General features: G+C 50.8%; 1 protein-coding gene across 1 annotated transcript in view; it reads right to left on the bottom strand.

Annotated features, from left to right (window-relative positions):
• MFSD4A (major facilitator superfamily domain containing 4A) overlaps positions 1-13,110 on the bottom strand; it is a 51,263-nt gene that overhangs the window by 12,978 nt on the left and 25,175 nt on the right. Inside the window, exon 4 of the mRNA XM_082228360.1 lies at positions 7,357-7,525. Coding sequence (XP_082084486.1) covers positions 7,357-7,525 — 169 coding nt within the window. The remainder of the gene's footprint in view (positions 1-7,356; positions 7,526-13,110) is intronic.

Here is a 13,110-nt window from a genome sequence, read left to right as displayed (position 1 = left end):
ACTGCTCCTCTGGTCGATCATCCCACCAATACGAGGGTTCTGAAGCAGATCCCGAGGGCGACCCCTCCGGGGAACTGGCGTCTCGTGTCGGTTCCTCATCCGAGTCGAACCCCCGGAACGTGCTGGCTGAAAGCGTGGGCGTGAAAAGCCAGTCGTCGAAAAAGTCCGCTGGCATTGGCCTATGTGGGAAGAGGGCATGAAACTCTTCCTTGAGCAGAGGTTCGTCTAAAGCGTAGCCCGGCACCCAGCTGTTGGCACTGGCCGGGGTGCCCTCCTTAGCGAGAAGGTATTCTACCCCCTCTTCCCCCCATCTGGAGTCCAAAATCTCCGTGACTTCGTTGATGCGCACCTCCTGTGCCACTCCCCGTTGCCCGGTTCCCTCTCGGAGCGGACTCGGCGCCGTTCCTGGTTCCTGAAACCTGTGCGGTGCCTTGTAGGGAGTGAGCACCGATCTGTGGAACACCGGATGCATCCTGGAACCCTCCGGAAGCGCCAGCCTGAAAGCCACCGGGTTGACCTGCTCTTCGACTATGTAGGGCCCCAGTTGCTTATGCCCTAGTTTCTTCTTGGCCAACGACCTGGCCGGCACTGCGTGGGCTGCTAACCAGACCCAGTCTCCCACACGGATCTCTTCGCCAACCCTTCTGTGTTTGTCTGCCTGCACCTTGTATGCGTGTTTGGCCAGCTCCAGGTGCCGCCGCAGCTGATCGTGGACCTCCTGCAACTCCGACGCGAACGCATCTGCTGTCTGCGGCTCCCCCTCCACCATTCTTTCCAGTCCCGGGAAGGTTCTGGGGTGCCTCCCGTTGTTGGCGAAGAACGGCGTGACCCCCGTGGACACGTGCTTCGTGTTGTTGTAGGCGAACTCGGCGAGCGGCAGGTAATCCACCCACGTCGCAGGCTGTTGATTCGCATAGCATCTCAGGTACTGCTGCATGATGGCATTAACCCGCTCCGCTTGCCCGTTGGTCTGCGGGTGTCTCGCCGACGCCAGGTTGATCTTGACGTTTAGGAAGCCCATCAGCTTCTGCCAGAAATTCGAGATGAACTGCCGCCCGCGGTCGGACAGAATAGACCGTGGCAGACCGTGAACCTTGAACACGTGGTCTATGAACAGTTTGGCGGTTTGTTCCGCCGTGGCCACCTTCGCACACGGGATGAAATGTGCCATCTTGGAGAACAAGTCCACCACCACCAGCACGGCCGTCTTGCCCCTCGAGCTGGGCAGATCCGTGACGAAATCCAGGGCGACTCTCTCCCATGGTTCGACCGGAGTTTGCAGCTGTTCCAACAGTCCGGCCGGCGGTCTGTGCACTGGTTTGGCCCTCTGGCAGGTGTCGCACCTCGCCACGTAGTCCGCGACCTCCCCTCTCATTCCGGGCCACCAGAAATCCCTGGCGACTAATTCCACCGTCTTCTCCTTGCCAAAGTGCCCGGCAGTGGGCGCGTCGTGCAGCTGATGCAGTACCTTGGCGCGAAGTTCGTCTCCCGGCACGTAGATGGCCCCTTTACGGATGAGCAATCCATCTCTCAGCTGGAACCCATCGGTCGCTGCCGTGCCCCTTTGCATCTCTGCCATCTTTGCTTGCGCGAAGGAGTCATCCTGCAACGCTCGTCGCACCGCCTCCAGGTCCACTGTCGCCGCAGCGCACGCCCACACTGTTTGTGCGAAGATGTGCATGGCGGCCGCTGGCGTGGCGTCCTCCAGATACTGTGGCTTACGGGAGAGTGCGTCCGCCATGATGTTGGTGTCCCCCGGGACATACTCTATTTGGAAGTCGAAGTTCGCAAAGAACTCAGCCCAACGTATCTGCCTCTGGTTCAGGAACTGTGCCGTGCGCCAGTGCTCCAGATTCTTGTGGTCCGTGCAGACCTGCACCGTGTGCTTGGCGCCGATCAGGAAGTGCCTCCACGCTTTGAATGCTGCATGAATGGCCAGCAACTCCCTGTCCCAGATGGTGTAGTTCTGTTCGGACTTGCTGAGCTTCCTGGAGTAAAACGCCCCCGGCCGCCAAACCCCCTGCGGGTCTCTCTGCAGCAGGACTGCTCCCACGGCTCTGTCCGAGGCGTCTGTCTCGACCCTCATCGGCCTGCTGGGGTCGACATGCAGCAGCTGCTCTTCCGACGCGAAGAGACGTTTGAGTGCCTGAAAGGACCGCTCCGCCTGCTCCGTCCAGATGAACTTCTTTTTCTTGGAGCTAAGCGTGTCCGTGATGGCCGCTGTCTGCATAGCGAAGCCTTTGATGAACTTGCGATAGAAATTCGCGAAGCCGACAAATCGTTGGACCTCCTTCCGGTTGCGTGGGCTTTTCCAATCCAACACCGCTCGAACCTTGGCGCTGTCCATGGCGAGCCCCTTGTCAGACAACTTGTAGCCCAGGAAATCCACCTCCGTTACGTCGAATTGGCACTTCTCCAGCTTGGCGTAGAGCCTATGTTGCTGTAGCCTGCTCAGCACTTCCCTGACGTGTCTGTCATGCTCCTGCTGCGATTCCGAAAAGATCAGGATGTCATCCAAGAAACAGACGCACGTTTTGTAGAGGAGCCCCGCCAACACGTGATGCATGAAAGCTTGAAAAACGTGGGAGCCATTTTGCAATCCAAAAGGCATAACTCTATATTCGTAGGTGCCCAGGGGCGTGAACATGGCTGTCTTCCACTCATCTCCTTCCCGCATGCGAATAAGGTTGTACGCCCCTCGCAGGTCCAACTTGGTGAACACGCTGCCCTTGCGTACTTTTGCGAGTAGGTCGTCGATTCGGGGCATGGGGAAGTCCGATGGCTTGGTCACACTGTTCAAAATGCGGTAGTCCACCACGAGTCTTTTTTGGGGCATGTCTCGCTTCTTAACAAAGAATACCGGACTGCCCCCCGCTGCCCTGGACTCTCGGATGAAACCGCGCTCCAAATTATGATCTATGAACTCTTTGAGTTCCTGCAGTTCGTCCTCAGACATGGAATACAGCTTCCCTTTGGGCAGCGCCGCCCCCGGCAGCAGGTCAATCTTGCAGTCATATGGTCTGTGGGGGGGGGTAGCCTGTCTGCCTCCTTCTCGCAGAAAACCTCCAAAAATTCTGCGTACTTGTGGGGAATCGCTTGCAGCGTGCCTAGCAGCAGCTGTGACTCCTCTTGCTCCCCTTCCTGCCGGGGCATGATGCAGTGTTCAGCACAAAAGGAAGAGCCGAAGGTCAGCTGCCTCTGGTACCAAGCCAGCGTCGGGCTGTGCTTGTCCAGCCAACTCATGCCCAATACAATAGGCGTGTCCGACAGTTGAGTGACGTTGAAGCTGATGATTTCCTTGTGATTTCCAAGCCGCAGCACCATAGGTGGCGTCTGCTTCACCACTTGCCCCCCTAGCAGCTCCCTGCCATCCACCGTGACAACCTGCAGGGGCAGCGTGGCAGGCAGCAACTGTATAGCGTGCCGGTCGACAAAGTCCTGCCCTATGAAGTCTGCATTGCTTCCCGAGTCGACGGTGATTGGCACGTCCATGGTGATTCCATTGGGTAGCTGGAGCGATGCGGTGAGCCTCACTACTGGCTTGGGCGGGAGGGGGTCCATGGGCGGTAAATTCCCTGGGGACTGTTTCACTGACACGTCTGGCTGGGCCCCAGTGCCTCTTCCTCCAGCCAGACATCGTCGTTTCCCTGCTGTGGTTCTCCTTGCTGCGTTGCTGCAGTCACCATTGCTGAAGCTGCAGTGTGCTTGTGGAGCCTCCGGGGACACTCTTTCGCCATATGCCCTGGATCCTCGCAGATATAACACTTCCTGTTCCCTCTAGGAGGCTTCGCTTTCACTGCTGCCGGTGCTAGGGCTCTGGCTGCTGACTGAGCCCTTGCACTCCCAACCTCCATCGGTTCCACCCCTCCCCCTGTTGGAGGCGTGGATTGCGCACGCGCTGCTTCTCTGGGAAGGAAGGAGGAGCCCCTGGCTGGTTCGCGCCCGCTGCGCCCTTCTTCCCTGCTCCACGGACGTTCTTCCAGCCGCACCCCCACCGCCAGCGCCCTCTGAACGATCTCCTGCGTGGTCCGGGGTCTCTCCCCCCTCGCAATCTCATCTTTAACCGAGCTGTGCAAGCCCTCCCAAAAAAGGTCTCTGACAGGAGCCGAATCTCTGTCCCATTCCAGGGCACTGACCAAAGTGAAAAAGCGGGCATGGTACTGCCTTACGCTGGCCCTCCCTTGCCTTAGTCCATGCACCTCCTTCCGGGCAAGATCCACGTCAATGCTTGATAAAAAAACACCCATCCATCGCTTTAATAAAGGCGTCCGCATTTTGGAGCGCAGGATCCTTATCTCTCCACAAATTGCGCAGCCATGCTTTTGCGTCTCCATGCAAATGGGACATGATGAACCCCACTTTCTCTTGTTCATCTCTAAAGTCTTTGTGCAGTAGTTGCAGTGCACACATTACGTCTGCTCTAAAGTTGGGGTACTGTTGCAAATTCCCATCGAAGTGAGAGACCAGACCGCCTGTGCGTCTCCCCAACCCAATCCCCTCTGGTTTGGGTGTCCGTTGCCCTTGCTTCGTAAGCACGTCCAACCTGACCTGGAGATCCCTGTAGGCGGCAGCTGCGTCCTCCTCTCTCTTCCTGGATGCCAGCGCCTCGGCATTCAGTCGTGACACTGCTTCTCTGAGTTCCGCTATTTGCTGTTCAGCCGTCATATTGTCTGCCGTTCGTGAGCTCGCTTGTAGGCACCCGCTTTCTCTCCTCTCCGCGAGGCCGTGGATGCCCACAATTTGAAGAGACGGAGCTTACTGTCAGGGTTGCTTCCAGATCCTAGCTCACAGAGGATCACGCCAGCCAGCGATCATTAGATAAAAGTCTTTATTGAGTTACAGTCTCCATTCTCAAGCTGCTGCGTGCAACTCTACGTCTTATGCTTAGATCGGCGAAGCTCCGTCTGAGTCTCCGCCCCTTGCGCACCAACTTAATATCCTAGCCCTGCTCCACCTTTTCCGCCTGACAGTTCTCCTCTGGGTCCCTCTGCCCCCCGGGGTCTCTTCCTTCCGGGATTCTTCTGACGCTGACCCCCCGGACCCTCCTGTCTCCTTGCGCCAGGCTTTAGGACCTGGCTCCCTTTCCGGGCTGCCTACTGCGCCACCTTCCTGTGCATTTGAACTTGGCGCGCGCGCCCAACCTTCCACCTTCCGTCTAACCGTCTCTTCGCTCCCCGATGGAGGTGTGGCCACTCCTGACTCGTGCCCTCCCTCCTGTTGTGAGCTGCCAGCGCTTGATCCCTGGCGCCCTTCCTCTTCCCTGCTCTCTGGCGGTGACGCTGGTCCCGATTTCCAACTGCTCCCCTCTGAGTCCCCTCTGGCTCTATCTTCCTGGGGTGTCCCCCTAGTCTCCCCCCTTGCCCTGGCCACTGGTGCTCCTTTTTGTGAATCTTCTGATTCACTGGACAGACTCGGAGATCTCGGGTCGTCGTCATCACTCATCCTTTCTTCTGCCTCCTCCCCCTCGCTCTCTGTTTCCTCCCTTGCCCTCGCCTCTGCTCCTGAACCCCTGACATTATGTAAATTGTGTTTTCATTTTGCTTTTTTACGTTGTAAAATGTCCTGTGATATTCAGATGAAGGGCAGTATAAAAATTTAATAAATAGTAAGAATAAGAATAATAATGTGTTCCATGTCATTGCTACATGGCTTGTGGGGTTAAGAGCAGCCAGAAATGTTTGCATGTACATAAATGCATTCCAGTGTGTGTGCATAGAAAACGACAGAAATATGCAACACCTGGCATTCTTGATGCACATGGGCAAATGCATCTGTAAGCTGCTACACACCACAGCAAAAGCCACCAAATAAATAAATGAGACATTTTTAGAAGGTGCACAGAAATTGCTTCTTTCAGAGTTCCAGTAATAACCTTCCTGGCAGAAAGACAGGCTGCTTTTCATCTTCAAACCACTCTGTGTGAGAGATAATTGCCTCCCTTTTGCTCATGGGAGTTATCGCAATGCAGGGAAACAGATGCCTTGGCCCAGAAGGAAACACCTTTCTTGCTAGGAGGGCAGAGTGGGCATAAAACATCATTCCCAATTTGGCAAAGGCCTTAACATGGACCGGAACAAATGCTGGTATTAAATGCAGGACAGGAGAGGAGCTTTTGCAATCACACTGACATTCCTTCTCTGCTACAAACTGGCGTGGAATCTACAAACATATAAAAATCATTCTGAAAATGCTTTTTTAAAAAAGCATTTTTAAAAATATATTGAATTTTCTATAAGGCTCACGATCGCCATCTAGTGTCACATTTTATATTGCACTTAAAACAGATTTAAAACGTTTTATTTGCAGCTGTATAGCTGAGTCCTGGGTAAATGCCAGCAGAGAAACCTGCCCCCAGGGATTTCAATTCATTGCCTACAGAACTAATACTAAACAGAAGCCAAGGACAAATAATGTACGATATTCTAGGATCAATAGGATTCAACCTATTTGGACTGGTTTGGCTTCCTTAGTTTTATGTGTGTTCTGGGAACATAACCAGACCTATGTAGCTGACAGCACAAATAGGGTTCTAGCCTAGTACTCAAGCCTTTTCAGTTTCCAAAATACTGTTTCCATGTGTTTGACTCATTTGTCCATGAACATTTCAGAAGATAAGAGGATAAGAGGAGCCTGGTGGGTCAGGTCCAGTGGCCCATTTAGTCCATGTATAGACAGTCCCTCAACTTATGTGCGATCGACTTGCGCACAACCGTGTATACATGTGGTGCCAGGAAATAATTCAATGATCCAATTCAAACCCAGAAATGGCAGGAGAGAGCTGAAAAGTCCTTGTGGCTCACGAGGAGAGAGAGCCTGGAGAGGACCTCAGTGAGGGTGGAGGAAGCCCCAAAGAGACCGGAGGGGCAGTGGGAGCCTTGTTGATGCTGCTCAGCCTTTGCACCAGGTGTGTGTGGGGTGGGGTGGGGGTTGCAGGGTGCCATGGGGGCCCGTGGAGCCAGTGTCCGTCCCTCAAAAAGCCGGCTGAGCAACTTTTGGCAATGTTCTCCCAAAAAAGCTTGACGGCTTTTACTGGTGTCCTTAGAAAAGGGTTTGCTACACCACTGTCTCAGTGGCCACCCATGTAGGACCTGAGCTTGACAGCCCTTTGCCCTCTTGCAGTTTCTGGCCAGAAGCACACAGTCTCTGTCAGAGGAGGTAGAACACAGCCATCAAGGCAGTAGCCACAGACAAGGAAAAACCTGGGAAGCTTAATGCAGAATATTTCGCTCTGTGCTTTGCTTCATCCCTTTCCCGCAGCAAAACAACACACTCTCTCGCTACAACCTGTGGAGAGAAGAGGGCTCTGATACCATGGTAATGGGCTCTGCATGCACAGCCCGGATTGGCAGCTCTCACCTATTTCTGGCTGAGTTCTTGGCGAGGAGGTGGAAGAGTCATCCCGGTCGGCTATCCGCGTTTCCAGTGCCAGCTCATCCGCAGGCAGTAGTGGGGGGCTGCCGCTTTGACACCAAGGCACCAGCCTCTCCTTGTAGAGCAGCAGGAAGACCGCAAAGGGGACTGGGAGCTGCAGAAGAACAGGCAAAAAGAAAAGTCAGCTGGGCGCTCGGTGTGTGTCTTATAATAATTTTCAACCCCTAGGGTTGATACCTGCCCTTCTCCCCGGAGGGGGCTGCTGTTGGCTCAGATTTTTTATTTATGCAGGGCACATCTCAAAAGCCAGAGCTTGTAAACCTCTGCACCTCCAAATGCCATTGAGCTCCCGCCAGTCCCAGCTGGCATGGCCAATGGTCAGGAATGATTGGAGTTATTTAACTGTTGCATTTAGATATCACTTTTTCCCTCCAAGGAGCTAAAGGCGATGTCCATGGCTCTCCTCTCCTCATTTTATCCTCACGACGATCCTGTGAGGTAGGCGAGGCTGAGAGGCAGTGACTGGCCCAAGGCCACCCAGTGAGTTTCAGGGATGAGCAGGAATTTGAACCCAGGCCTCCCAGGTCCAAGTCTGGCACTCTGTTTCACACTGGAGCTGCGAGTTCAGCAACATTACTTGTAGCTGGATTGATGAAATGTGGGCTATAAATCTTTAAAATCAACAGTTTGGTAACAATAACACCCCCCTCCCACTGCATAAGGAGAGAGAGAGAGAGAGAGAGAGAGAGAGAAAGAAAGAAAGAAAGAAAGAAATGCCCTGGTATACTGGGGCTCCCAGCAAGCCAAGCTGCAAAAAACTTAACCTAGAACATAACATTTCAGCCATCTTCTGGAAAAACCTCCTCCCACAGCTCACCACCACTAAATGGCTCATTCCCTTTTTTAAAACCTAACTTTCCCTGTGAGTTATAAAGAATACACCCATTTTCAGTTGATATATTGACGTCGAGAATGCAGTGCCATTTCTTGCTCTGCCAGCAGATGGTAGGCGAGCAGCATAGATGCCCACAGCGTTTGTGTCCAACCCAAACTGCCTTGAGAAGCTACACATTTAGAAAGGAGGGGCTTACAAGCCACAGTGTCTCCTCGCCTCTCTCCCCACAAATCTGAACAGGCGTTGCCTAAGCTTTCACATGGGACAATTCAGTCCTGCTTTACTGTAGAGACCGCTGTGTAATTCTGTGTTCAGGTACACAGAAGCAGCGCCCTCTGCTGTTCCTCTGAGGTTCCAAAACAGAACATATGAATTTAAAACTGAAATGTCACAGTGCTTACTTTTAGTTAATATCTGCTGGGGTGTATTCTTTCATGTGTGGGATGGTGGTGGGGTATGAAAGGAATAAATGAAGCCATCTTCCTCCTCTCCCCACCAGACTGATGGCAGAAGCCAGGTCGTCTGTCATTAACAGCTGGTTTCACATATATTGTTTTTGCTCTCCTCTGTGAATGAGCAGGAGCTGCAAGTGCACATTTCCTGGTTTTTGTTGGCTGGAGGTATTCTTTCAATGTATGGAGCATTTGCTCCCTCTTGATTCCCCCTCCTCAGCTGAATTCATTTAAGAGCCCTCCATTGTTCACAGAACAATAGGAACAAGAACAGCCAGTTCGGTCCCATGGAAGAAAAACGTTTTCCCCTAATAGTTAGAATCCTTCCGGAGGTCAGGAGCAGTTTGCGTTAATGGCCACGAAAATCAGAGCAGAATAAACAGACCTCATGCTGCCCTTTGGGAGAACAGCAGGCTAGACATGTATAAGGCCGGTATCCTGTATTTCCCCTACTGTCTCAGCCTTTACTTTGCCCTCTGCGAAATGGCAATAGTGACTTTGTTTGCAAATGCTGCAAAGGTGAGTTCTAGCCAGGAGAAAGCACTATCAAACATTGAAGTAGCATACAAAATATCCCTATTAATCTTCTTGTGGGATCCCTGTGGATATAACTAAGATTTGGTCTCTGAATTGCACACAAGTTGTCGCAATGCTCCAGAATAAAATGAGGAAATCAATCTCAGGCTCCCAAGAATGGAAAACTCAAGACAAATGGAAGGCTTGGATTTTTAATGAACACAGATAATTAAATATGTGAAGAGGAATCTCATCTAGAGTGCCACCTCTGTGAGCAAAGGTTGGAAGATTACCCCAGAATTGCCGTGATTTGCTTAACTGGGTCAGCATGTTAGTCCAGTTCAAAAGCAAGAAAATGGTAATTAGAATCTTTGCTACAGCTTTTCTTCTGCTAGCTCCTCTAAAAATAAACAAAGCCAAATTAGAGAGAACACATGCAGCACTGCCTTCAGATATTACAGTCTACAGATATCACACACACCCAAACCCTACATGCACAACCGTCTCCTGCTTCTGGTTTAAGTGTTGGAGCAGTAAAGCTGAAATGATAATTTTTAAAGGTAGCATTCATTAGCTTGTGATGCACCTCCAATGTCTGCTAATCTGTTGTCGGCCCAAGCTCCTTTTCTGCCTATAGAGCAGCAAACACTACTGGGAATCCGAGCCATATTGCCTATGCTGAAATATTGGATGCTGCTCTTAGGGAGAAAAGGTGACCCCAATGGAACCTTCAGCACTACTGTCTGCTAGATCTGCATGGTTCATTTCACAGGTGGCACCTGGCACGACTTTTGCCCATGCAAGCCACATTCTGAGCCCTGAAGCTGCAACTGCCAGAATTCCTTGGGGTGAAAGTTTCTGCACACACCCCTGGAAAGTTCCCAGTATCAGCCAATAGTCAGGATGCTGAAAACCCCACTCAGAACTTTGATCCTGATCCACAATTACAGTAAGCCCGCAACTTACACAGAGGTTACATTCTGTGGATCGCGCCTAAAGCCAAAATTGTGTAGTCAAAATTCATTGGGTGCAATGGCAGCTCTGATTGCCAACGTCATTTCCCGCGGAACCCCAACCCTTTTAAATTTATTTTTGCCACGCACATAAAACTGAATGCACATGTTCAATGTCCGTAGGTTGCGGGCTTACTGTACCAGAACTTCAGAAGTATCAACAAAGCTGCAGAATGCATTCTATGGTTGCCATATATCCTCCTTTTCCAGGAATGAAAACTTAAAGAGAAATTTGGGGATGTTGCTGGTAGAGCTATGAGAACAAATGAGATCTAAAGCCTGCATACCTGCACAGACAGCTTCTCTCAGAAGTGTGTGGGTACTTATCATGTATTTATTGAGAAATCAATATTTAGTCAAGAGGAGTTGTTGTTTGGTCCTGCTTTTCCATAAAACTATGCCCAAAGCAATTTTATAATGCAGAGGGCTGTGATTTATGTATTTTTTCCATTTCCATCCTACCCTGCCTCCAAGAACACTGTGCACTGTTCTTTTCCCCTCTCAATTTAGCCTCCAACAGACCTGCTTGGTAGTTTTGGCTGATAGGCTTAAGATCTCCCTGCGCCTCCACCCAGCCTCATTAACAAATGAAGATTTGAATATGGGTGTCATCTGGGATGCAGGTGGTGCTGTGGTCTAAACAACTGAGCCTCTTGGGCTTGTCAATCAGAAGGTCGGCAGTTCGAATCTGTGTGATGGGGTGAGCTCCCTTTGCTCTGTCCCTGCTCCTGCCAACCTAGCAGTTTGAAAGCACACCAGTGCAAGTAGATAAATAGGGAAGGTAAACAGCATTTCTGTGTGCTCTAGCACTTGTCACAGTGTTCCGTTCCGCCAGAAGCAGTTTAGTCATGCTGGTCACATGACCTGGAAAGCTTTCTGTGGACAAACTCTGGCTCCCTCGGCCTGAAGTGAGATGAGCACCGTAACTCCATAATGAGCGCTGCAACCCCATAGTTGCCTTTGACTGGACTTAACCGCCCAGGTGTCACATCTAGTCCAGCATTTGAACTGCCATGCCACATGGCAGGATAAGGAGCACATGGCTTCAGCCAATTTCTATCCTGAACTCAAGGGGAAATGTGAAGGTGGCATTCTGCCTCCCAGGTAGTGGGAGCACCATTGCCTTCTGCAATAGTGGTGCTGGGGCAGCCATGTTGCAGGTGAGGAGAAACAATCCACAGATCAACCGAATTGGAAACACACAGGTGGAAGGATCAGTTTTGCAAATGCAATTTTTATTTTGCAAAGTTCCAGGTGCAAAAATGCAGCTTGCGAAGTTGAGCTCAGACTTAGTAGGAAGGAATCCAAATGTTAAGAAAAAGCAACAAATGTTATTGAGCATGGGCAGAGTGCTGTGCTTTCCTCTCCCCTCCTGAATAAGCACAACCCCCACTCAAAACATCTGGGGCAAGGGCCTCCACTTGGAGGGAGTGAAGCTTCCATGCAGGCAACTCTTTCTTTTTCTTTGTTAAATAAAGGAAAATAAAATAATATTGTGGCCCCTGAAAGACTTAACAGATTTATTGTAGCACAGTCTCAGATGGACAACTGAATACTATGCTTGGGTGAAATCCCTCTTCCAAGTCCATCCAAGTGTTTCACGGGAACAACGACCCCTTTTCAATATCTGCTTGTGTTTTTCACCTTTAAGAAAAAAAGGGGGGGGGAGGATAGGCTGAATGGTGCTGATGAGCTTGTTTGGCTTCCACAGCTGGGTTCATCTGCCAAGATACACACAGGCAGGGCCAAGGCATTTTATTACAGGATCTCACAACTCGGCATGCTTGCTTTGGGGTAATATACTAGACCTCCTGGTACACTGTTTAATGCGAGGCCTTGGCACAGGCCTCACCAGCCTAAACAAACAGCAAAATCATTTCATGGCTAAATGCTCTGCCCACAATGCGAAGCAAAACCCAGCCTGTGCATTGATGGAAAAGGTCACGGAAAAGGTGGCTCTACCTATCATATGTCTTTGCGGCAGAGAATGCTCATCTAAGAGGTTTTGCTATCCTGTGGATGCAGTGGGTTGGCGTAATTATGAATTCACATTCGGTATGCCGTATAACAAGTATTTATTGTTATTGCTGGCATATGGTCCAAACAACTAATTTGATCTGATCTGAAAAGTGTAACAGTATTTAAGTAAGTAGGTCTTTGCCTAACAAAACTAGCAGTTTCACACTTGGGTGACATTGCTCTTCTGAACATCAAGGGTTCTGTTGGTCACACATCTGCCGCTAGGAGTAAGTCACACACCATATTTTTAAAAACACTAGTGGTGTTCAGCCATGCACATTGGACATGATAAACACACACACACAAATCTAAGGGTGCCTTGAACTGGGTAATTTTCAGGTGATCATCAGGGGCTGAGTGATGCAACTTCAGTTGCCAGCTTTTTCTTCTGGCCCTGCTCCTGTGCTATTTACAGCAGTCTGTCACGGAAAATTTGGCAGGTGAACCTTTTCCTACAGCTGGCTCTGGAATATCTTCATTTGATAAATCTCTGCATATCAAACAACTATTAGAGGAAAGGAGAAGCCAGGGATTGTACCTGAGACCTTCTTGCATGCAAAGCAGATGCTCTCACACTGAGCTATGGTCCTCTCCCATTATATCCTTTGACCCATCACCCATTTATTTTTATTTAGTGCTCTACCTCTAAGCTTGCTCAAGAAAAAGCTTGCTGCTAGTACAGTCATACCTCGGTTACAGCCGCTTCAGGTTGCATTTTTTGGGGGTTACGGACCGCCGAAACCCAGAAGTACTGGAACGGGTTACTTCCAAGTTTCGGCGGTCGTGCATGCACAGAAGTGCTAAATTGTGCTTTGCGCATGCGCAGACGCGCCGAATCGCAACC

The sequence above is a fragment of the Podarcis vaucheri genome (assembly GCF_965113315.1).
Source record: "Podarcis vaucheri genome assembly, chromosome: 6".
NCBI lineage: Eukaryota > Metazoa > Chordata > Lepidosauria > Squamata > Lacertidae > Podarcis > Podarcis vaucheri.
The sequence above is the reverse complement of the archived record's forward strand: the minus strand, read 5'-3'. Positions and strand labels throughout refer to the sequence as shown.